The 22,414-nt window shown below is 39.6% G+C and overlaps 1 protein-coding gene across 22 annotated transcripts in view; it reads left to right on the top strand.

Moving 5' to 3' along the window:
* Positions 1–3,194: 3,194 nt before the first annotated feature.
* Positions 3,195–22,414, top strand: part of LOC104611346 (uncharacterized) — a 44,154-nt gene continuing 24,934 nt past the window's right edge. The window contains exons 1-9 of one of the 22 annotated variants that reach the window (XR_016078544.1): positions 3,195–3,509; positions 4,717–4,798; positions 5,356–10,368; positions 10,459–10,640; positions 10,794–10,872; positions 10,974–11,420; positions 11,525–11,582; positions 14,456–14,695; positions 14,777–16,172. Coding sequence is in view for 1 of the 22 variants with exons in the window: in XM_088891314.1 (XP_088747440.1) it covers positions 11,525–11,582; positions 22,231–22,308 (136 nt within the window). In the remaining 21 variants the exon portion in view is untranslated. The other 21 variants (XR_016078535.1, XR_016078534.1, XR_016078532.1 and 18 more) reach the window with 21 other exon arrangements.

Below are 22,414 nucleotides of genomic sequence, written 5' to 3'. Positions count from 1 at the left end.
ATAATGCGAATGAGATAAATGAATTATGAGTAGAATGGCCCCCCTCCCCTTTCCCGTCTGGTGTTCGTCCTCCCTGACCCCATTAGGATGGGAATGGCGATTATCTTTATTGGGGATGGGAGTGAAGTCTTTGTCCCATCCCGACTCCAATAATATATATTAAATATATACTATATAGATAATTATAATATTGTATATCAAAATATATTTAAAATAGTATTTATATTTTATTTTTAATGAATCATTTTTTAAAACAAACTTTTAATTAAAATTTTCAGGGATTCAGATCCTGATGAAATACCTGGCTTCATTAGAGACTAGGGTTAGAGGCTAAATTTTTCACAATGAGGATCAAGGTTAGGAACTACGAATATGGTCCTTATCTTGAACCCACCCCATTGCCTTTACTAAATATGTGGAGTATTACGCTGTCCTATCATATATTAAGCCTGCAAACTGATTGAATGGGATATAAGGAGGTCCAAATTTGAGTCATTCATATATACGAATTTGAATCGAATATTATCCATGAAATTTGAATTGAATTTATATTGCAATCATATATTGAATAGCATTAATAAATTAAAGTAAAAGTGATAAACTTGAAACGCATATGAGCCAATCTGCTTAGGATCCGGTTGGTTTGTAGGAATAACCATTACAGCCTCCCCCATTCCAATGAGAATCTGATTCTAATTCCCAATTGAACCAAACAAATAGTGCAATGGGGATTCCAATTCCAATTATGTTCTAGTGCAGTGGCCTGTATGGGGGTTAAAGTTGCAACACCAAGGGATGGCAATTTTTCCAATCCTTGCCGAGTACTTGACCTCCCTGACTCAATGGGGTTAGTGGGAAATGAAGTAAAATAGTATTTTTATTTTAAAATTTTCTTCTATTTTAAGTAAATTTATTTTTCAAAAAATTATATTAATTAAAATTTTCAATGACGGGAATTTATCTCTAAATCGGGGTCGAGGACGAGGAATTTGATCATTTTGAATATTTGTAATTGAGCAGTAATTTAAGGAAGAGTTGCTCAATTCTTCTCTCTCTCTAATTTGTGTAAGAAAGAATTGCATTAGTAGCTCAATTAAAGCACATTCCAACTTTTCGTATTTTTCACCAAATATAGCTTAAGGCATTCTAAGGTGGGGCCCATCTTGTAAAGCTAGTAGACCTATTCATGGGCCGGGTGACCCGGCCCGGCCCCCGGATGGGCTTGAACGTGGTTATAGGCCCGTGGGCTTAAATTCGGGTCAAAAAGCACGGCCCACAATAAATTCAAGCCAGGCTCGGGTTTTGTCAAAATAGCCGGCCCGACCCGACCTAATATTAGACTTAAAGTGAGTAATGTGATTATGTCCATTTGAATAAATTTTTTAATTTAAGAATGTAAAACAATGTTTTAAAATATAAAAGAAAGGGGAAAAAAACCATCTTGTAGGCCCATTGTTCATTTAAATAGGAAAAAAAACTATCCGAATTTTTAATTCTAATTTGAATAGGGAAATTTTTTTTTTTAATTAGGTTGGGCATTGGGCTCGGACTTTGGGCTTTTTATCAGAGCTGGGCTCGGGCCCAAGTTATAGGCCCATTGGTCGGGCCGGGCTCGGGCTTGGGCCTAGCATATTTCCCTTAATGACAAGTGAGAGCCCGGCCCGGCCCATGAACAGGTCTAAAAGCTAGGAGTTGTGTGAAAGCCCTCCTAAACGAGCACTTAATTGTTGAAGCTAAAGATGGCACTACAAAAAGAATCGGCTTTTGACGACATTTGCTTCACGACGTTTGAAACAAATGTCACAAAAAAAAGTCATTTTTTGTGACTTTAATATTAAATTTCACAAAAAAGTTCACTTCACCAATTCAACTATTGACGTTTCTCTAATGCAGGGGTGGAACTAGGAGGACCGGGGGAGCCATGGCCCCCTATGATTCAGAAAATCCCCATTGTAATACAATTTTTCACATAAATTTTCTCCTTCCCAAACTCACCATTTCAATGATTGCCCCCCCTATGGGTCCATCCACACTTCATTTATGTTTTGGCCCCCGATATAATAATTTCCTAGCTCCACCCCTGCTCTAATGGATGATAATGGTTTTTTTGTTGCTTTTATTTTGTGTGGTTAGAATTTTCTTTTATTTGAGTAATGTTGTATTCAACCTATGTTGTTGTTCAAGCCATTGAGGAGAAACAAGCAAAAATAGAGGTGGTCATGAAGGATTGGGTAGGTTTCAGGTTAATCTAGGCATAACCTTAAATATTGAGACTAAGGCCCAAGGGTTAGCTCTATCTTTCCAACTTAGGCTTAGCCTGATGTAAAAATTGACATACTCGGGTTGGGGCTAGATCCAGGTCAGTTTTAGGCCAGTCAATTGGGCTTGCTGATGACAATTTCTACCCTACCTACTAGATACCCACCCCAAAGGGATGGCTTTTTTTTTGTTTAAAGGATGGATTTTGGGGCAGGGATAGGGTTTGGGATTTTACAACATGTACGAGTATGGATAGAGTACGATATTAAGTTAAACCCAATCCTTGCCGACTTATACATTGTTGGAAAGTATACAAACTTTATGTATTAGGTGTTGAATTTAAAAATATTATGAATTTTATGTGAAAGATAATTGATTATTGATAATTTATGTGTTTTTTTACATGTTTTAATCAAATAATTGAAAATTTTGTTGTTTGTTTATGTTATTTTACTTATTTATTACTTATATATAATAATAAATAATAGGAAATTAGATGCAGGTTCTTAACCCAACTCCTATCCTTGAATGTGGAGAGGATAGGATTAGGGAGGGTTTTACATTTTCATGTACGAAAAGAGTAGATTTACAAAATCTAACCTGTTATGGGTTTTAGAGAAAATACGGATTAAAAGATTTAGGGAGACAGATAGGGTCTAAAACTTACAAAGCCCTCCCTGAATCAACTCCGTTGCCATTCCTAGCTGAAACTGTGGGGCGGATCCATAGAAATTCAAAAAAAAAAAAAACACTTGAATTAATGTATTATTTCAACCCATTTTCCCATACTCAACCGATAAGGTTAAAAGAAAATATAAAACGGTTCGAGCTAGGATATGGTCCGCCCAAGGTGCAACCCTCAACAAAATGTTCAAATCCGTCACTTCGATTTTTATCTCACAGTTCTTCAAATACGAAGTCAAGTCACATACTCACAGTTGATCGTATCAACTTCCTATACACTGACATAACGTGTTAGCCCAGTCTTCATTTTCGGTTTTTTTCACAGCACAACAGTCTTTTTCATTGCCTGGCTATCGAGTACGGAGGAAGTCATCCGGCCGTCCAATTCTGTCGATCTTGTTTTGTCTTATTGGTGGTAATCGTAGAGAAGAATCCTACTAAAACGAAACGAAGAGGCGGAGGCTAAACTGGGGGCAGAGACGAAAGAAGGAGAACTGGAGAAGACAATATTTCAACCTTGAAGCCTACAATCCAAATGCTTGGCAGCAAGATGAAAGAAAGTTCAGGTAATTTATTTTTACTTCCACTGCATTTGAAGGTTTATATATGTTATATCGTTTTCGTTTTTTCACCAAATTTCCAAACCAAGAATATCAGCTCTACTCTGTTATTCATAAAATCTCAATAGATGAAGTTCTGTTTGGTTGTAATTTGTAAATGTTTTTACATTTCTCCGGCAACTTTGTTGCATGTTTGATGTTGGAAAAGGGTTGATGTTTGTGAACGTCGGTTCATTGATGTTACTGCGTGGTAATTTGTTTTAACCTTTTCTACTGAATGTGTAAGTTTGTGTATATGATCTTTTGTTTTTTCTCTATAACTAGACCAAAAGAAAAAAAAAAAATCTCAACAGAACTTGATAGGCAGTTGGGTTCTAAAATGTTTTTACATTTATTTCTCGCTTTTCAATTTCTTCAAGTGGGCAACTTTGATTCACTGGATAATGGCATTACTGCGTTTAATCCTTTTGATCTTTGGGTCAAACTGTGAATGGTCTGTTCCAATATCAGGCCAGGCTCTCACTGATAAAAAAAATATCAGGCCAGGCTCTCACTGATAAAAAAAATATCAGGCCAGTCTCTCGGTTCAATCCTGGAAAAGCCCTGTTTTGGATTAGAACAATGAGAAACAGTCGGTAGAAGTCACGACTTTGTCAAACCACAAATGGAGCTGCTTAGAATGGATCAGCCCAAAGTCTGGTTTACGGAAGTGGTTAAAATGTCTTACTCAGTGTTTTCACCGAGTATACCTACGAGATCCGGACTCCCAATGTTAATGATCCTCCTTTTGTTTTCTAAAAATTTCCCAATATGAGTTTAATGTCACAATACAAAAGCTTAAATGGGCATTGTGGCAGTTTTATCTCTCCCCCGCATGGCATTCATATAGGTATAGCATTTGGATAAGCTTCAAGATTTCTGATTTTAATCCCCCAAAGAGCAAAGACCTAACCACATAGTTTGTGCTTGAGGAATTAATAGTGTTTTGGCTTTCAAACTTTAATGTTTTTAAATCAATTATTTCCAAATGATCAAAACACTTTTCTTAGCTCAATTTAATTTCTCACAGCCCAAAGCTTCAAAAGGAGAAGCTTGAGAACTGAGCCTTGGTATATAGGTTCTAACCAATTCACTAGTCTAGTAGTGGAAGTACTTAACTATATTTGTGTATGACATGGGTGTATGTCTCTTTTGGATTATTTATTTATTGCAGAAGAAGACTCACATGTGGCAAGAGTGAAGATGAAACAAGTAAAGTCGAGCCTAATATTCGGAATGGGAGGCATTGGGAAACGGTAGTTTTCTTCACATGCATGCTTTTTATTTGTTAAATACTTTGATTGGTGGATAAATCATGAGTTATATTTTTTCTATTCATTTATAATTACAACGGACAGAGGAGAACCAATTTCCAATCAAATGAGAGATAAATACAGAGGACTGATCATGTTTGTATTGTTTTGTTTAGACTTGAAAAAAGTTGACCCAACAGACTGATTATGTTTATACAATTATATTTGGTCTTCACTCCATATTGTTTACTCCTTTAATTGTTAAGTGCTTAAGTTTTTTATTTTTTATTTGAAATTTGAAGGTTAAATCCTTTAATTTTGTCCGTTTACATATATTTTTTAGTTATGTTCTTATATTTCAGTTAGATGATCCGATTTGACCCATGGGCCAACCCTAACCCAAGTATTTAGGGTTAGGGCATATCATTTGACAACTCAACTCGAATTTCAACCAAAACTGAAATCAACTCAACTAGTCTTGACCCAATCCGAACCTTACCCACCCATAATATCTTACTGATATGTTACTGTAGTTTTATTTTTTTGTCCATTTGTGTTAGATGGATCGACCTATTGAGGTGGAGATCTCACTAGTAGACATCCTCCGATGTGTTACAGACGCATGCAACATTCCACGGCCCGAATGCGCTATAAAAGCGGTGGGCGAACAATCACAAGCAGTGATCACCCTATATGCATGGGGTGAAGAAATATTGTTCGAGGGTGACATATGTCCCACGATCAACTCGCCTATTCAATCGGCTGCCAAGGCAGCCATTGAATACTTGAAAACACGGCGCCACATTGAGGTAAAAGACTCAAACCTTGATCTCTCGAAGCGTTACTAGCTTTTATGGAATGAATGAGAGGTCGAGCTAAAGGAAGTCAAGGCAGAGATCCGGGCATTGACACGCGAAAATGGATACATTTGACGGGAAATTGACCATCTAGAGAATAGGGGTGACTCGAGCGTGTGAAGTAGCCATCATTTTTTAATGGTATTAGGGCCATAACGTTCATAACATGTAATGCTATTTTATAATAGCTTTTTGTTTCTCAAACTCTGTTAGTTGTGAATTAGTTATGTGTTCATAACATTCCATCTCGGTAACTGCATACAATAATCCACTCAATGTGGATTACACTAGGCTAGGACACACAACAGTGATCCCATGCACTATACATGTTCACCCTATCGGTTGCGTCCGAAGGTGAACGGGCCCGGAGATTGACTGATCGGGTCTCGGATTAACTATACGGTTAATTTATTTAGGTGAATACCCTGTATTAGATGGTTTATTGTTGGGAGTTGATTTCTTGGTTTTGTTGAGTGATAATTGAGTTTTGTCATTCTTTATATGAAATTGAAATGGTACACTATCTTCAGATTGTCTTTGGGACAAGGTGCTCCACTAAACAATTTAGGGAGATGTTTAATAGTTTGTTTCTAAGTTTGGAGTATAAGAAAAGGCTCCAACAAACTCCCTTTAGACACTTCTTGAATTTGCCACATATGATTGTGGAGACATCCCTTTTGATTTATCTAGTAAAATCATGGGAATCGACTAGCCATTGCTTTACAATTGGTGAAAGGACTGTATAATTCAACGAAGCCGATGTTGCCTTGATAACGAGGCTTAGCCTGTTGGGTAGGACAGTTGCCCTATCGGAAGACCTTCTCGATAGTGAATTGTTCAAACAATCATTTGGCTTGGATGAAAATCACTTTGCCTCTATAAAGTTTGATTTGGTGTGGCATAAGCTAAAAAAGATTGTTCCAAGGCGGGTGAAAGCCTTCCCTCTTTTTTTGTTCTATTCGACTGGCTTATCATAAGATATCGAAAGGCTTTGCCGCTATCTGGGAATTATTTATGTAGTTATTGTCTACCAAAAAAAAGGAAGAGCTATGCGACGTCGTCGGGGGCCGTCTGTTTCTGTTCCTAGAGAACCTTGGTGTTCTGAGGCCCTTTCAACCGGGCTTACACTTCCTTTTTATGAAAACGCGCTATGTTATTTGCACTATGTTTCTCTAATATTGTTAGTTTTTCTCTGCATGTGTGTGCATGTGTTTTTCTTTAATATTGCTAACTTTTCTCAGTTTCTTTATTACTAGCGGTGTGGTTTCTATCGACCCGACTTCCTACTATTTCTGCCTCCATACAGGAGGCTTCTGGACTTCAGAAATAGCAGCATCAGGACTCGGATGACGATTTCGATGAGTACTTTGAGGCAGTATTGCCTCATCCCCAGGATTTGGAGGCAACATTGCCTCCAAGAGTTGCCTCCAAGAAAGGTGGGAAGATTGCCACCAAAACCTAAAGTATATCCTCGCCTTGAAAATTTTAACATGAGCAAGGGTCCCAATGAAGAGTTCAAGTTGATACCTGTTTATAATTAAATTTATCTTGAGATGCTTTTTGAGGAATGAAGTGGAAGGGTCCTAAAAAATTTGTTACTTTTTGGATATTAGAATCCTTTTATTTTGTGATGAATATTTTTGTATTTGTTCAATTACAATACATTTGAAGTCTTGAACAAGTGTATTAAATTAAACAATGATGTAAAGTTTAAGATGATCCGTTCTGTTGATGTAAAGTTTTTGATCATTAGGAGGGCTACAAATTCTGTTGCAGATTTGTTATCCAAATTAGCTTTTAATAGATCTCAATATGTAGGTTGGATAACAAACTATCTTCTAGTTATTTCTTCTTTGTTGTATGCATACTTTGTTTCTCATTAATGATATTTTGATATTATATGTTCAAAAAAAAACAATGAACTTTGTCCAGTGGCAATTAGATTTGTAAAATGCTAGATTATAAATGGTACCATTCAATTTGCATCTAAATATATTGAATACATTTTTAGGCTAAAATTATAATAGTTTTTAAGCTAATTTGGAAAAATTTGTTAGTCTTTAAGTTAATTTGGAAAAGTGAAAAAAACTGATTTTTTTTTTAAATATATAAATCGGGTCGGGTCAGGCTTTAACGGGCTTCTCTAAAGAGGATGGGCTCGGGCTTGAACAATTTAAAATAAAATGAGCCTCGGGCTGTGCCGGGATCAGGCCTAAGAAAAAAATTGCAAGCTCGAGTGAGCCCGAACCGAGCCCGACCCATCCCGACCATGAACAAGTCTACTAGCTATACAAGAAAAGAAAATTGTGTTCATTGTGTCCAACGTCAATTTAATTATTTCGTAAAGTTTTTGGAAATCTGTCAATGTGGAATGTTTAATCACATTTCTCTTAATAATTCTTAGAGTAAAATTTGTCAATTCAGTATTGCTAAAGGAACTCCAAATACTAGTACTTTGCGTATTTTTATACTATGCAAATTCTTTGTAAATAAAGTACTAGTACTTTACGTTCTAAACTCGGACATGAAATTAGTTTAAGGAAAGAGAATTTCAGACATGAAATGTGATCAAAGACACTCAAAGCAGCAACTTGCTTTAACTTGTCAAGTTGCTGCTGATCCTCTCCCATTTGCTAGAAGGTAAAATTCTTTTATTTTGCTTCTCCTTGAACAAAATTGCTTGTGGTGTAAATATCCCACGTTTAATAAAATACAAAATACTATAAGACCTACAGAGTGATGAGGGCCAAACACACATATATATGTGTGATTCTTAACATGGTGATGCTATATCTGAAGAGGTGAGAAACATAGTGCAAATAACAAAGCATCAGCAAACGTTGTGCCGGTACTTCTGTGCTTGGTGATGGGCAAACAAACATGACACTAACTCTTCCCTTTCCCTCTTTTTGCATTTCGTTCCTCTTCCAACTCTTCCCTTTCCCTCTTTCACTAAATCACGCAATTTTCCCTCTTTTCCTCTTTGCGCAACAGACAATTTTCCCTCTCTTCCATTGTCATTCTTAGTGGCTCCTTGCATCTAGTAGTTGTACTTTTGTGAATAAAAGTCTGGTTTTGCTGTTGAAAAAAGTCCGATTTTGTTCTACTGTCTCTAGAAGATTAACATGTTAGTTCTTACAGATAAATTCTTTATGTTCATCTCTTTACTGTGAAAGTAAATTTGATAAATTTGGTTAATAAGACTCCGTTCGGTTACGTTGTGGTTACTGGTTTTTTGTTTTTTTTTTTTTATTTTGAAAAAAAACTAAAAACTCATTTGGCTAGGATTGTGTGTTTTCCTTTTCTATTTAATTACACATGCGTTTTTTTGCGGTTTAAAAACGAAATAATGGATAGCAAACATTCTGGTCAGTCGTTTAGTGCTTTTTTTTTCCTTACTCTCTGTACTAGTGATAGACGATTATCCAAAGACCAGTGGATTAGTTTGAATGTGTTTTATGGTCAGAAATATTCTTAGATTTCATATGTAGGGATGTATTGATAATTTATATGTTGTGTAAATTTGTGTAGTTGACAAAGTCCAAATCTGTGACAAACTTATTTTATTTGTGGTTTCATTTTTTTAAGTATTTTGTAGTATTTTTCCATTGATGAACTTGTAATAGATTCTTCCTGGATGCATTTTTCTCCTTGTTTTTAGATTGCAAGTTACTGTGAAAAGAGAGAATTATATTAATGTGGGAATTTTATGATCAATGGTTGTGTGATGATGATGTTGGTTGAAACCCTATAGGATTCACTAAAATCAGCATGATCAATTATTTTACTACTATTAAAACAAAATACCAGAAATTCCAGAAAACTGAATTACCAGAAATTGCTTACATATAGTGCAGTCAGCCCATTACACAAATTAATGATCATAAAAAAAAATATATCATGACTATCAATTAGAAACTACAAGATTAGGAAATTGAGACTCTCTCTTAATTACTGATAATACATGAGGAAGTGGATGGTGATGATTTTAAGCTGGTACTTTGGGTGTTCTCATAATTTTTTTTTTAAGTTAGTTCTCAACTTAAGTACTAGTACTGTACGTTCTAATCTCAGTCAGATTACTGTTTTTGGATATGCTCTTATTATTTTTTGGGTCTAATTTATTTTTGTTTACAAATGGATGCTACAAATATTTATCCCAGAGTGCAAACATTGGACCATGTTGAAATGCTCTGTAGTTAGCAACTAGATGACAGAGTGAGGCAAATTGTGCAGAACACAAGCATGTACCGGTTTGCTTCCATCATTTTTTATTTAAAATTAGATACAAAACTTTTATCTTTTCTTTGTCACTCCTATAATATAAACGATTCTTCATTTCATATAGGAGAATATAGATTATATTTAGGATTAGAAGATATGTTTTATTTGACTGGACTTCCCATTAATGGGGAAGCAGTCACTTCAAATGCTATAGGGATAGAAATTGTATGTCAAAATTACTAGGCATTGCTCCAACCAATAACAGTGCAGATTTTTTTCTGAACCAATTGAAAGATTTTCAGCGAGGTTGTGTGATTGTTCCTGGGTTGCCAAAATTAAAGGTACCAACTATGTATGTTAGACTCCTTGAAGATATATCAAGAGTTGATAAATTTGCATGGGGGATCAGCCATGTTGGCTCATCTCCATGAAGTTTTGCATAATGTGAAGGGCAAGAGGAAGAACATTTTAGGCAACTGCTTGATACTTCAGGTATCATAACAATCTTTCAGATTTTTTATTTATGGTTTTTTCTATATTGACTTCTTTTTCAGAATCATAATATCTTATTTTTTTTTACAGATTTTTGCTTTGGTGTGCATTCCCATGCTTGCTACCTATTTCTCATTATATTCGGTTCAAAATTTTCTGAAATCTTTCCCTCTTGTAAGAGGCTGCTGGTCATAAACCATTGCAAAAAGATCCAAGGACACCATGAATAGAATGTGTTTACCTACAGCCATATATACTAAAATGACAACCAGGTTTGAATTTTCTTTCATATATTGCAATCTTCGTATATGTTTCGATATAGTTGAGGGTCCAAAATGGCCTTTTGGCCTATATTAAATGGATACGTCTATTTTTTTTTATTTGAACAAAATCATGACTAAAAACTTCTTTTATTAACTGTGCAGGTGGGGATTTCATGGAGGCCATATACCGGTGTTGAAGATGTACCTGTTGAAATGGCTGGCCAATTAAAATTGTGCTTAGGTAGGGTACATCTAATTTGCTTGAACCGGATCTGTGTCTATGACTCTCGCTTGTGTGAACATCAATTGAGTTGCTCGCTTGTGCAATCTGCGTTGAGGAAGCCAATCAAAGTGAAATCGAAGACAAGGAAGGGAGACCCAAGAGACTGGCCTACGTATTGCGCAGACTACGTAACTGCTTGGAATGAGGAACGAGATTTTCTGGTGCCTAGTCCCTTTCCGCCTGCCAGTCCCTCTGCACCTGCCAACCTTGCACTGGTGCCTTATACATCCATCGGTCCCTGCTCCGTCTGCCATCCGCTCTCCGCCTGCCAGCCCCTTCCTTCACATTCAGGAAGAGCTGCAGGAAAATGTGGAGGAGCAAGTAGATGGGAGCTCTCTTGCCATCCCCTCCCCCCACATTCAGGAAGAGCCGCAGGCAAATGTGGAGGAGCAAGAAGGTGGGAGATCTCCAAAAAAGTCAAAGCGAACCAAGAGAACACCTTTTAACTTGAAAGGACATGATTATCCGCAAACTTTCTTACGTAATATCAGACATGGAAAAAAAAGGTAAACATCATTGCCTATTTCTATTCATTTTTTTGTTTTACAATTCTAATTTGTTTGTTTAAGTGTTTCTAATTATGTTTTGTTTGCTGTTGATGTTGATTTAGATGGTGATGGATGCAGTAAATAAGCCTATTTCTGCAGGTTGGTTGGACGAGTACTCAGGTGCAACGAGTTTGCCTAGTATGAATACACTAAGTACAAGTACTTGACATGAAAGAATTTGAAATGTTTCTGCTTTGATGTAAATGTTTCTTCATTGACTGCAATGTAAATGTTTCTGCTTTGAAATCTGTTATGTTTATAAATGTTTGTGCTTTAATAATATGCTTTGATGTAATAATTGTGATGCCTTGTTTGTCATAGTTTGGAAATTAACTCCTCGTCAAATAGAATGACATGATTGCGGCTATAACTCTATTTTGTTTTATTTTTCTTTTACGCCAAAAGAAAATGAAAGCTGTAAGATCAAGTTAACTTCTTCTGAAGATAATTTGTGGTGCCACCATGGTTGCTTATTTTCAATCTAATAGAAGTGGTTAATGCAGGCTAAAAAAGATAAAAAGGAAAAAAAAGACTTTGTATGTGTACATTTATCTTAATGATAAAAAAAAAATCTTTAGGATTTTTTTATTCAAGTTCCAGATAATAATTATCTATAATTTTTTTTTTTACTTTGCATATGTATCTGTTTAGTGCCTATGATTTTGTCGTAATTCAGAAAACATTTTTAATTATTTATGGGATTTCAGTGCAAAGACTGTTTATGGGTCCCCCTTTTTTCCCCGTAAATTTTAGGGAAATTTTCAAAAATAACCTAAAAAACATAAAAAAATTTATATTTTTACGGTGTAATTTTTTTCCAAAATACTGTTTTCTAACTTTTTTATTCAATTTTACGGTGTTAGTATACGTTTAGAGTGTAATTTCTACTAAATTTTGTCTAGAATTTATATCAGAAATGCTCTTCAAGTTTCTTGGTACTTGGTGACAGAAATCAGAGAAGCAATACATGCTCATTTTGTAATTTGAATAGTATGAAAAAACACGCACGCAATACTAGTACTTTACGCGCAACACGAGTGTTGAGATGTTTTTTCCTTATAATTATGTGTTTAGAACGTAATCTGACCGAGTGTTGGTCAAAATTCTTTAATCTGACTGAGCTCAGAACGTAAAGTATTAGTACTTTAGTTGCAAAGAGTTTGGCTACTATGAACACACCCAAAGTACCAGTGCTTTACGTGCGAGTAATTTGAATAGTATGAGAGCATGCGCAGTACTAGTACTTTATTGGCAACATCAGTGTTGAGATAATTTTTCGTTAAATTTCATTTTAATTATGTGCTTTCAATTGTATTTTATGTATAAGTTTAATTATATATTAATTACGTGCTTTGAATTATATTTCATTTTGTAATTATGTGTTTTCAATTGTATTTTATGTGCCAACTAGGATTTTTAAAATTTTGTTTCCTTAATTCATTTTAATTACATTTTTTTAATTATATTTCATTTTAAATTTTAAAAAACTTGTTCTCAACTGACAGATAGTGTAATTATTAGCCTATAAAGGAAATTAAGTCTCCCATTAGTCTTCACCAAGATAAATTTTCAGTTAAAATTAATTACCCCCACCAATGAGTTGATAACGCATCAGCCATTTATTACTATTATTTAATATAGATTCTTTCTTTATTTTGATCATTTTAGTTTCTCGGATTCTTTTTCAAAAAACATCTCTAAAAATTAGGAAAAAATAAGAATTTGAAATTGGAACGTAAAGTACTAGTACTTCACTTACAAAGAATTTGCGTAATATAAAAATACGCAAAGTATTAGTGCTTTGCTATGAGTATTAGGAATTCCTATTAGCAATACAGAATGGACAAATTTTACTCTAAGAATTAATAAGAGAAATGTGATCAAAGACATTCCACATTGACAGATTTCCAAGGAAAGAGAATTTCAGACATGAAATTAGTTTAAGGGATTCAAAAACTCTGATGAACAAGGAAATTCAAGAGCAAAAAGCATTGAAGTGTTCTCATTTCCTGTTATTGATCAGTTTTATAACAATGAAGCAGCTGATTAGATTTTTACTTAAAAAAAAAAATTAAAGAAGATATAGTAAAGTTATACTTAGCGATGAAGTAGCTTGGAGTGGAGTGTCGAGGCACTATGTCACTGAAAGAGGAGCTTCAATAATTAGAAGAGTAGACAGAATAGGGTGTGATTTGAATTACGATGTCTAACTTATAGAGAAATTTTGATGAGAGACGTTGGAACTAAAAATTACATACTACATAGTGTTTCTAAACCCGAGCCAAGATTGAAGGTATTTATCTCATGCCATCCCCTGAAGTAGCTGCGCTTATAATTCCCCATCATTGGAAGGAGGTTCCTCTGTAGATCTAGCCTTCAACTCTGACGGCTCTTCAAGAAGATTTCACAAAATGCAGCCTAAGTCTCACAAAATTCAGAATAATGACAGAATCGATAATCAAGTTCAGATTCAAAATGCCACTGAAAAACTGAAGAAATCCAAAAAAAAACTCCGATTCAAGTTCAGATTCAAAGTGTGTGGTCTAGGTTTAGGCCCAACTCCATCCAGGTTCAGGGTCCCATGACAAAGCCATGAAGATGCCTTGAGGGCTGCTAATGAAGGTAAAAGAGCAGCCAAAGAACGTTCACAGAAGATGAAAGAACAAATTGCATCAATGCGAGAACAAAAGGATGCGATGGAAGCTCAATTACTTAATAGGCAGGTATCACCCTTATTTATATTTATATCTAAATAATTTATACTTGATTGCGTAAATATTTATTAGATATTTATGTTTCATTAATTCTATGCAAGTATCGAGGTGAATCATCCCAATTGCCAAGGCACTCCTCTGTGCATGCTTTTCAAAGTCCCTTTTATCATCAATTTAGTTCCAACACTGAATCACAAGTGTTTTTAGTGAGTGTCATTTGATTTAAACACAAATGAGAAAGTGTAAGGTGTTTATTGACAAGGACAGTTGCATTTGCAGGAAAATACAGAATGTAATTTGTTGATTTTCATGCAAGGAGGAATTGTATCCGTTACCAAAGCAACCATTACAAGTTTAGATTCTCAGAAGATTGTTGGTGGTGTGCCACTTGGTTATGGATGGACAGGGGTCGTGATCAATGTTCCAATTATAAGTGATGCACCACTAGTGCGCCCATATGGACATTATAGAACAGTTGGAACCAATGTTGGTGTTCCAATTGCTTGGAGTTCAATCCACGTAAGTTTTATTTACCGTGTCTATCTTTTATAGTTAAAATATTTGAATATAATTTTAAACTTTATATGATATGATTTGTAGGTTTAATCATTATGCTAGCGGATTTGCATCCATTCTCGGTGTCTCTTCAGCATTCCAAGTCCTAAACCTAAGAGCTATTTTAGCCAATTTTAAGATGCTGACTGGCTTAAAAGTAAACTTAGAGAAGAACTTTCTAATAGGAGTTGGGGACTTAAGAGTTGAGGAAGTGAGACAGTTTGCAGAGGTGCTGCAATGTAAGGTAGGGGAGCAAGGGCATCATCAAGAAGTATATGGAAACCTTTATTAGAAAGGGTGGAGAGGAGGTTAGACAGATGGAAAGCCAAGTACCTCTCTTTGGTTGGGAGAAGTAGGGAAATATGGAGTGATGAGGTTCGGGTGGGAATCTAGGGAGGTAAGAAGTTCCTATGGGGTGAGTGTATGGAAAGGAATCATGAGCTTCAACCAAAATTTCAGAATTTTAATTAAGTTTAAAGTGGGGGAAGGTTGTAAGGCAAGGTTTTTGGAAGACGAATGGTTGGAGGTGGGTAGGTTATGTGAGGTATGTTCTAGACTTTATAAATTGACAGAACAGCAAGTGCCTATTGAGCAGTGTTACGAATGGAGGGGGGAGCAAGTGGTCTGGAATCCAAAGTTTAGAAAACCTTTATTGGACCGAGAAGTGGAAGAATGCATTCAGCTATTGGAGAAATTGGAAGAGGCTAACATTTCCAGAGATACAACAGATGGTTTATGGTGGAAAGATTACAAAGAAGGACGATTCTCAGTTAAATCCTTTTACAAGGTTCTGCTGAGAGATGGTAGGGATTAAAATCAGATAAAGGGTGTGTGGGGCAATCCTATGCCCCCAAGGGTAGAGGCTTTTGCGTGGCTGGTGGCACATGATAGTATTTTAACTAGAGATCATCTGAAATCCAGAGGCTGGCAGCTTGCAAATTGTTGTTATATGTGCAGTCAAGCAGAGGAAACAGTTCTCGACTTATTTTTCTCATGCAATGTGGCAAACTTTATGTGGAAGTTCTTCTCTCGTCTGTTTGGAGTGGCTGCTTTCCATCCAGTGACATCAGCAGAAATCTTTTCCTTGTGGCCTAAAATTAGAGGAAGCAAGAAAGCCAAAATCTTGTGGAGCTGTATTCTAGGATTTGCAGTGTGTTGGGCCATTTGGAAAGAAAGGAATAGAAGGGTATTTGAAGACAAGTAAAAAAAAAAAATAGAATATCTGATAGCAACAGTTGGCAATATAATTTCTGCATGGGCCCTAAGACTTCCAGTGTTCGACCAAGTACACAAGGAAGATCTGTTAGAGAACTTCTGGAATATTTTGGAATTGAATCCATGTAATTTTGATTCATTTTCAGTATAATTCTGTTAAGCAGATGGTTTGTCATCTAGACAACCAGTATTTTGAGATGTAATGCATCTTTTTCAATTTAATGAATTTCCTTTTTATTCTTCAAAAAAAAAACGATTCACCTGTCTGGATCACCCATATACTACTTGATGTAACCGTTTTTGGTCACGTACCATTTTTTGTGATGTATAAATTTTTTGGCTAAGTATCTCGTTGTTTGACCCGGTGGTGACGTGCCTTGGTGATGAGCTACTTGGTGGCGAACTCCCTGGGGGAGAACTACTTGGTGACGAACTGCCTGGTGGTGCTCCCTGGTGGCGAACTGCCTGGGGGCGAATTGCCTGGTGGCGAACTGCCTAGTGGTGCTCCCTGGTGGATTCAAGAAAGCCAAAATCTTGTGGAACTGTATTCTAGGATTTGCAGTGTGTTGGGCCATTTGGAAAGAAAGGAATAGAAGGGTATTTGAAGACAAGTAAAAAAAAATAGAATATCTGATAGCAACAGTTGGCAATATAATTTCTGCATGGGCCCTAAGACTTCCAGTGTTCGACCAAGTACACAAGGAAGATCTGTTAGAGAACTTCTGGAATATTTTGGAATTGAATCCATGTAATTTTGATTCATTTTCAGTATAATTCTGTTAAGCAGATGGTTTGTCATCTAGACAACTAGTATTTTGAGATGTAATGCATCTTTTTCAATTTAATGAATTTCCTTTTTATTCTTAAAAAAAATGATTCATCTGTCTGGATCACCCATATACTACCTGATGTAACCGTTTTTGGTCACGTACCATTTTTTGTGATGTATAAATTTTTTGGCTAAGTACCTCGTTGTTTGACCCAGTGGAGACGTGCCTTGGTGATGAGCTACTTGGTGGCGAACTCCCTGGGGGACAACTACTTGGTGACGAACTGCCTGGTGGTGCTCCCTGGTGGCGAACTGCCTGGGGGCGAACTGCCTGGTGGTGAACTACCTAGTGGTGCTCCCTGGTGGCGAACTGCCCGGTGGCGAGCTGCCTGGTGGCGAACTGCCTGGTAGTGCTCCCTGGTGGCGAACTGCTTGGTGGTGCTCCCTGGTGGTGAACTGCCTAGTGGTGCTCCCTGGTGGTGAACTGCCTGATGGCGAACTCGTCACTTGACTTGCTCCTAGGCGGTCTGCAACTAAGAGGGTGGTGGAGCTCCCTGGTGCAGCGCAACCCGACTACCCTCCGCGTGAGGTGATTTTCTCTCCTTTGTAGACGACGGGAGCTGAGGGACCTACGAGAACTGAATCAGAGGACCCGGGGGTATTTTCCCGGCGGGGACTCTCCGATGCCTAAGTTAGCATTCTGATTACAGAGGGCTTGGAGAGAAATAAGAGAGCTAGAGAGCGGGGGTTACCATACCTTTTTCTCTTTTTTTGGCTTTGGGGGTCGGAGTCCTTATATAGTGGTGCCCTCGCAGGTTAGGTGGGTGAAAAGCCTTCAAATGGTAAGACGTCATATCCCGTCAGAACCGAGGTACGGTGATGAACTCCTCGAGGTTGTCAGGCTGGCGCTTGTGCCAGGCGGCCAGGTCGGTGCCTGGGCCAGGTTGTCAGGTCGGCGCCTATGTCAGTCGGTGGGTCGGTGTCCGGGCCAGGTTGCCAGGCCGGCGCCTGTGTCTGTCGGCGAGTCAGTGTCCGGGCCAGGTTGCTAGGTCGGCGCCTGTGTCCGGGCGAGGTTGTCAGGTCGACGCTTGTGTCAGTCGACGGGTCGGTGTCCGGGCCAAGTTTTCAGGTCGGCGCCTGTGTCCGGGCCAGGTTGTCAGGTCGACGCCTGTGTCAGTCGGCGGGTCGGTGTCCGGACCAGGTTGCCAGGCCGGCGCCTGTGTCCGGGTCAGGTTGTCAGGTCGGCGCCTGTGTCCGGGCCAGGTTGCCAGGTCGGCGCTTGTGTCCGGGTCAGGTTGTCAGGTCGGCGCTTGTGTCCGGGTCAGGTTGTCAGGTCGGCGCCTGTGTCCGGGCCAGATTGCCAGGTCGGCGCCTGTGTTCGGGCTAGGTTGCCAGGTCGGCGCCTGTGGCAAGCTGATCCGGCCAGGCCGCGCAGGCCGCGTGCAGGCCGCCCGTGGGTCGCGTGCAGGTCGCGCCAGGCCAGCCAGACCGGTGCCCGGGGGGGACACCAACTTGGTAAGTTGTTGCCTGGGTGCTTGCCTAGTTGTCACGAGGTGCCACGTGTCGCAATTTCACTGGAGGGCCAAATCTGCCCTCATCAATTGCCCCCCACTCCCGAGCTGAGAGTAACTCAGCGAAGGGAGTAGATTTCTTTTGGCCCGTAAGTCGACGAGCTAGTAAGTTTTGATCCAATTCCTTAGGCTTTGGGAGCTGCCTGTATGTGGCGAGCTGCCAGTAAGACGAGGGGGTCTCCGCCAGTTCAGTAGTGTAGCCCTTAGGCTCTAGGGCAGCTTATAGTTCACTTTTGCTGATTTTGTTCCTACTGAGAAAGCGACTGGATATTTAGCAATAGTGTGGCCCGCAGGCTTTGGGAGTGACTCGTAGTCTACTCTTTTTTGACTTTTGCTCGTGCCGGAGAGGCGACCGGGCCTTAAGCAGTAATGTGGCCCGTAGGCTTTGGGAGTGACTCGTAGTCTACTCTTTTTTTGACTTTCCCGTGCCAGAGAGGCGACCGGGTCTTAAGTAGTAATGTGGCCCGTAGGCTTTTTGGGAGTGACTCGTAGTCTACTCTATTTTGACTTTGCCCGTGCCGGAGAGGCGACTGGGTCTTAAGCAGTAATGTGGCCCGTAGGCTTTGCCTGTGAGGTGTCGAGCTATGATTGTGCTGCATCAGCTTCGTAATGCCGGTCACCCGCTCCTACAAGAAGCTACTAGGAGCTCGACCTTCGGGGGCAGCACTACTAACTTTAGGTTGCCAGCTCACACGGGAGCCTTGGAAGGCTCGACCGGTAAGGGCGCCTATGTAGTCTGTTGGCCGTCAACTCCCGCGGAAGCCACGAAGAGCTCATCTTTGTAGGGGGACCTTACGGAGAGGACTAATGAGGCATTATCTGAATTGAAAGTAAGGTTGGTAGAGCTACTTAGTCTGTTAGCCCCCTGCATAGTTTTTGAGTTCATAAAAAATGTAAACTATAAAGTGATATCTTCAAAAAAGTGAGGACTTAGCTTTGGTAAGATGAGAACTTAGCTTTGGTAGGATGAGAACTTAGCTTTTCATAGCGTATCCCAGAGACGGCGTCAATTGATGTAACCATTTTTTGTCACGTACCATTTTTTGTGATGTATAAATTTTTTGGCTAAGTACCTCGTTGTTTGACCCGGTGGTGACATGCCTTGGTGATGAGCTACTTGGTGGCGAACTCCCTGGGGGAGAACTACTTGGTGACGAACTGCCTGGTGGTGCTCCCTGGTGGCGAACTGCCTAGTGGTGCTCCCTGGTGGCGAACTTCCCGGTGGCGAGCTGCCTGGTGGCGAACTGCCTGGTAGTGCTCCCTGGTGGCGAACTGCCTGGTGGTGCTCCCTGGTGGCGAAGTGCCTGGTGGTGAACTGCCTAGTGGTGCTCCCTGGTGGCGAACTGCCTGATGGCGAACTCGTCACTTGACTTGCTCCTAGGCGGTCTGCAACTCAGAGGATGGTGGAGCTCCCTGGTGCAGCGCAACCCGACTACCCTCCGCGTGAGGTGATTTTCTCTCCTTTGTAGACGGCGGGAGCTGAGGGACCTGCGAGAACTGAATCAGAGGACCCAGGGGTATTTTCCCGGCGGGGACTCTCCGATGCCTATGTTAGCATTCTGATTACAGAGGGCTTGGAGAGAAATGAGAGAGCTAGAGAGTAGGGGTTACCATACTTTTTTCTCTTTTTTTGGCTTTAGGGGTCAGAGTCCTTATATAGTGGTGCCCTCGCGGGTTAGGTGGGTGAAAAGCCTTCAAATGGTAAGACGTCATATCCCGTCAGAACCGGGGTACGGTGATGAACTCCTCGAGGTTGTCAGGCTGGCGCTTGTGCCAGGCGGCTAGGTCGGCGCCTTGTCCAGGTTGTCAGGTCGGCGCCTATGTCAGTCGGCGGGTCGGTGTCCAGGCCAGGTTGCCAGGCCGGCGCCTGCGTCTGTCGGCAGATCAGTGTCCGGGCCAGGTTGCCAGGTCGGCACCTGTGTCTGGGCCAGGTTGTCAGGTCGACGCCTGTGTCAGTCGGCGGGTCAGTGTCTGGGCCAGGTTGCCAGGTCGACGCCTGTGTCCAGGCCAGGTTGTCAGGTCGATGCCTGTGTCAGTCGGCGGGTCGGTGTCCGGGCCAGGTTGCCAGGCCGGCGCCTGTGTCCGGGTCAGGTTCTCAGGTCGGCGCCTGTGTCCGGGCCAGGTTGCTAGGTCAGCGCCTGTGTCCGGGTCAGGTTGTCAGGTCAGCGCCTGTGTCCGGGCCAGATTGCCAGGTCGGCACCTGTGTCTGGGCCAGGTTGCCAGGTCGGCGCCTGTGGCAGGCTGATCCGGCCAGGTCGCGCGCAAGCCGCGCCAGGCCGCGTGCAGGCCGCCCGTGGGCCGCATGCAGGTCGCGCTAGGCCAGCCAGACTGGTTCCCGGGGGGGACACCAACTTAGTAAGTTGTTGCTTGGGTGCTTGCCTAGTTGTCACGAGGTGCCACGTGTCGCAATTTCACTGGAAGGCCAAATCTGCCCTCATCACTACGCAAGAATGATTGGAATTGCAGATGTACTTATGCTCTATTTACGCCCCTAATATTTACATAAGGCATTTAAGAGTTGCTCCATAAAGATTCTACATGAATTGCTTCTTAATTGTGATGTTTTTTTTTTTTGTCAGCTCTTCTTAATTTTGATGTTACTCATATTTGTTGCCTATTTTGACTCTAGGTTCAGATAGCCAAGTCAATGCTAAAATAAACATCTATTCTGGTTTCATTCATGTATTAATGAAGTGAATTATGGAATCGTCTTATATAACGCATTACTTTAATTTTCTTCATCTGTGTGCAGTGGGTGGTTATCATGGGAACAGGTGCTGAGATATGCAAGGATACACTTGTATCTAAATGATCCTAAACCAGCATCAATCTTCCTCCCCCCCTCCCTTTTGTGAATTTTCTGAAATAGAGATGATTGCTTGGGTAGTTTCTTATTGCTGGATGGGGTAGTTTTAGGTCCGGTTATCAGTAAAAGTAAGGGCTGAAATTAAGTTAGAATGATCATAATAAATCCCTGAAGAAAGATCTGAATCTGATTTGAATTGCCCTATTGAAATCATATAACAAAGCAGATTAGTTAAGGTCTGTGTCAAAGAAATCATGATGTATTCTTCAAAACATGAAGTCATTTTTATTTATATGTTTTTTTTTTTATAGATTCATGTTTATTTATATGTTATTCACCATGGACCAGCACTTGGTCTTTATTTATATGCATTAATAATGGATGAATTAGAGATGACTCTGCCCAAGGAATAGGAATGGTGGGTGGCGCACATAGGTTGGCAGGCCCAATGGGAAATGAAGTTAATATTTAGGTCCAATGTATAAACACACTTGGCTTGGACTTGTAACAAGTCTAAAGTGCACGTACTTCACATTTTTATTATAAAAAGTAAATTTCTAGAAGGCTGACTATACAGAACCATACAACCTCTTAACCGATAGAACTCTAAGTAAACATTAGGAAAGGATACATGATAAAGAAACTGAAGAAAAATATATCCTAGAACTGGAAATTTACAAAAATGCCACTGACTACTCATTCTAAAGGGAAATTCAAGTTTCTTCCAAACTGTTTGTCAAATCAGTTGCCTTAAGAAGGCACTCCTTTTGTTTGGCATGCCTGGTTGTGTGGTTGGTCTTGTAGGACCCACTGAAGCCCTTTGGGCCCCATTGGGCAAAACTCTAGATTTCTTGTCGTTTCTCTTCCAAGCTACTAGACCTGTATTATTATGTGGAGAAGTTGTTTTTCTTGCTTGAGGGAATATGGTACTTGGAAACTAATGCATTTATCTGTAGGAATAAATTCTACTTGGATCAGCCTCTGTGATCAATTGTCTAGCAATAATTGATGTCTCATTAGTGTATATTTTGGAATATGATTTCATTGTGTGCTTCTAATTATCTGCATGCAAGGAGTTGAAAATTAAAGGTTTCACTTTCATCTTGCAAATTGGCTAATATGGGATGTGTTTGTCCAGTGATTGATATTGTAAGGATGATCATCTTACATCCTGGTGGGGCAAGTTTACTTCTTGTGCATGTCCAAGATGAAAATGGTAACTTCTCCATATGCTATCTTTTGCTTTTCATCTGTGGCAAACCGGTTTGGTTGAGAACAGTTCTAGCTAGAATTTCATTTTAGATACATTTAGAGTTGTGTTA

Source organism: Nelumbo nucifera, chromosome 7 (genome assembly GCF_055504915.1).
Source record: "Nelumbo nucifera cultivar China Antique chromosome 7, China Antique-T2T, whole genome shotgun sequence".
In the NCBI taxonomy this organism is placed as follows: domain Eukaryota; kingdom Viridiplantae; phylum Streptophyta; class Magnoliopsida; order Proteales; family Nelumbonaceae; genus Nelumbo; species Nelumbo nucifera.
The sequence above is the reverse complement of the archived record's forward strand: the minus strand, read 5'-3'. Positions and strand labels throughout refer to the sequence as shown.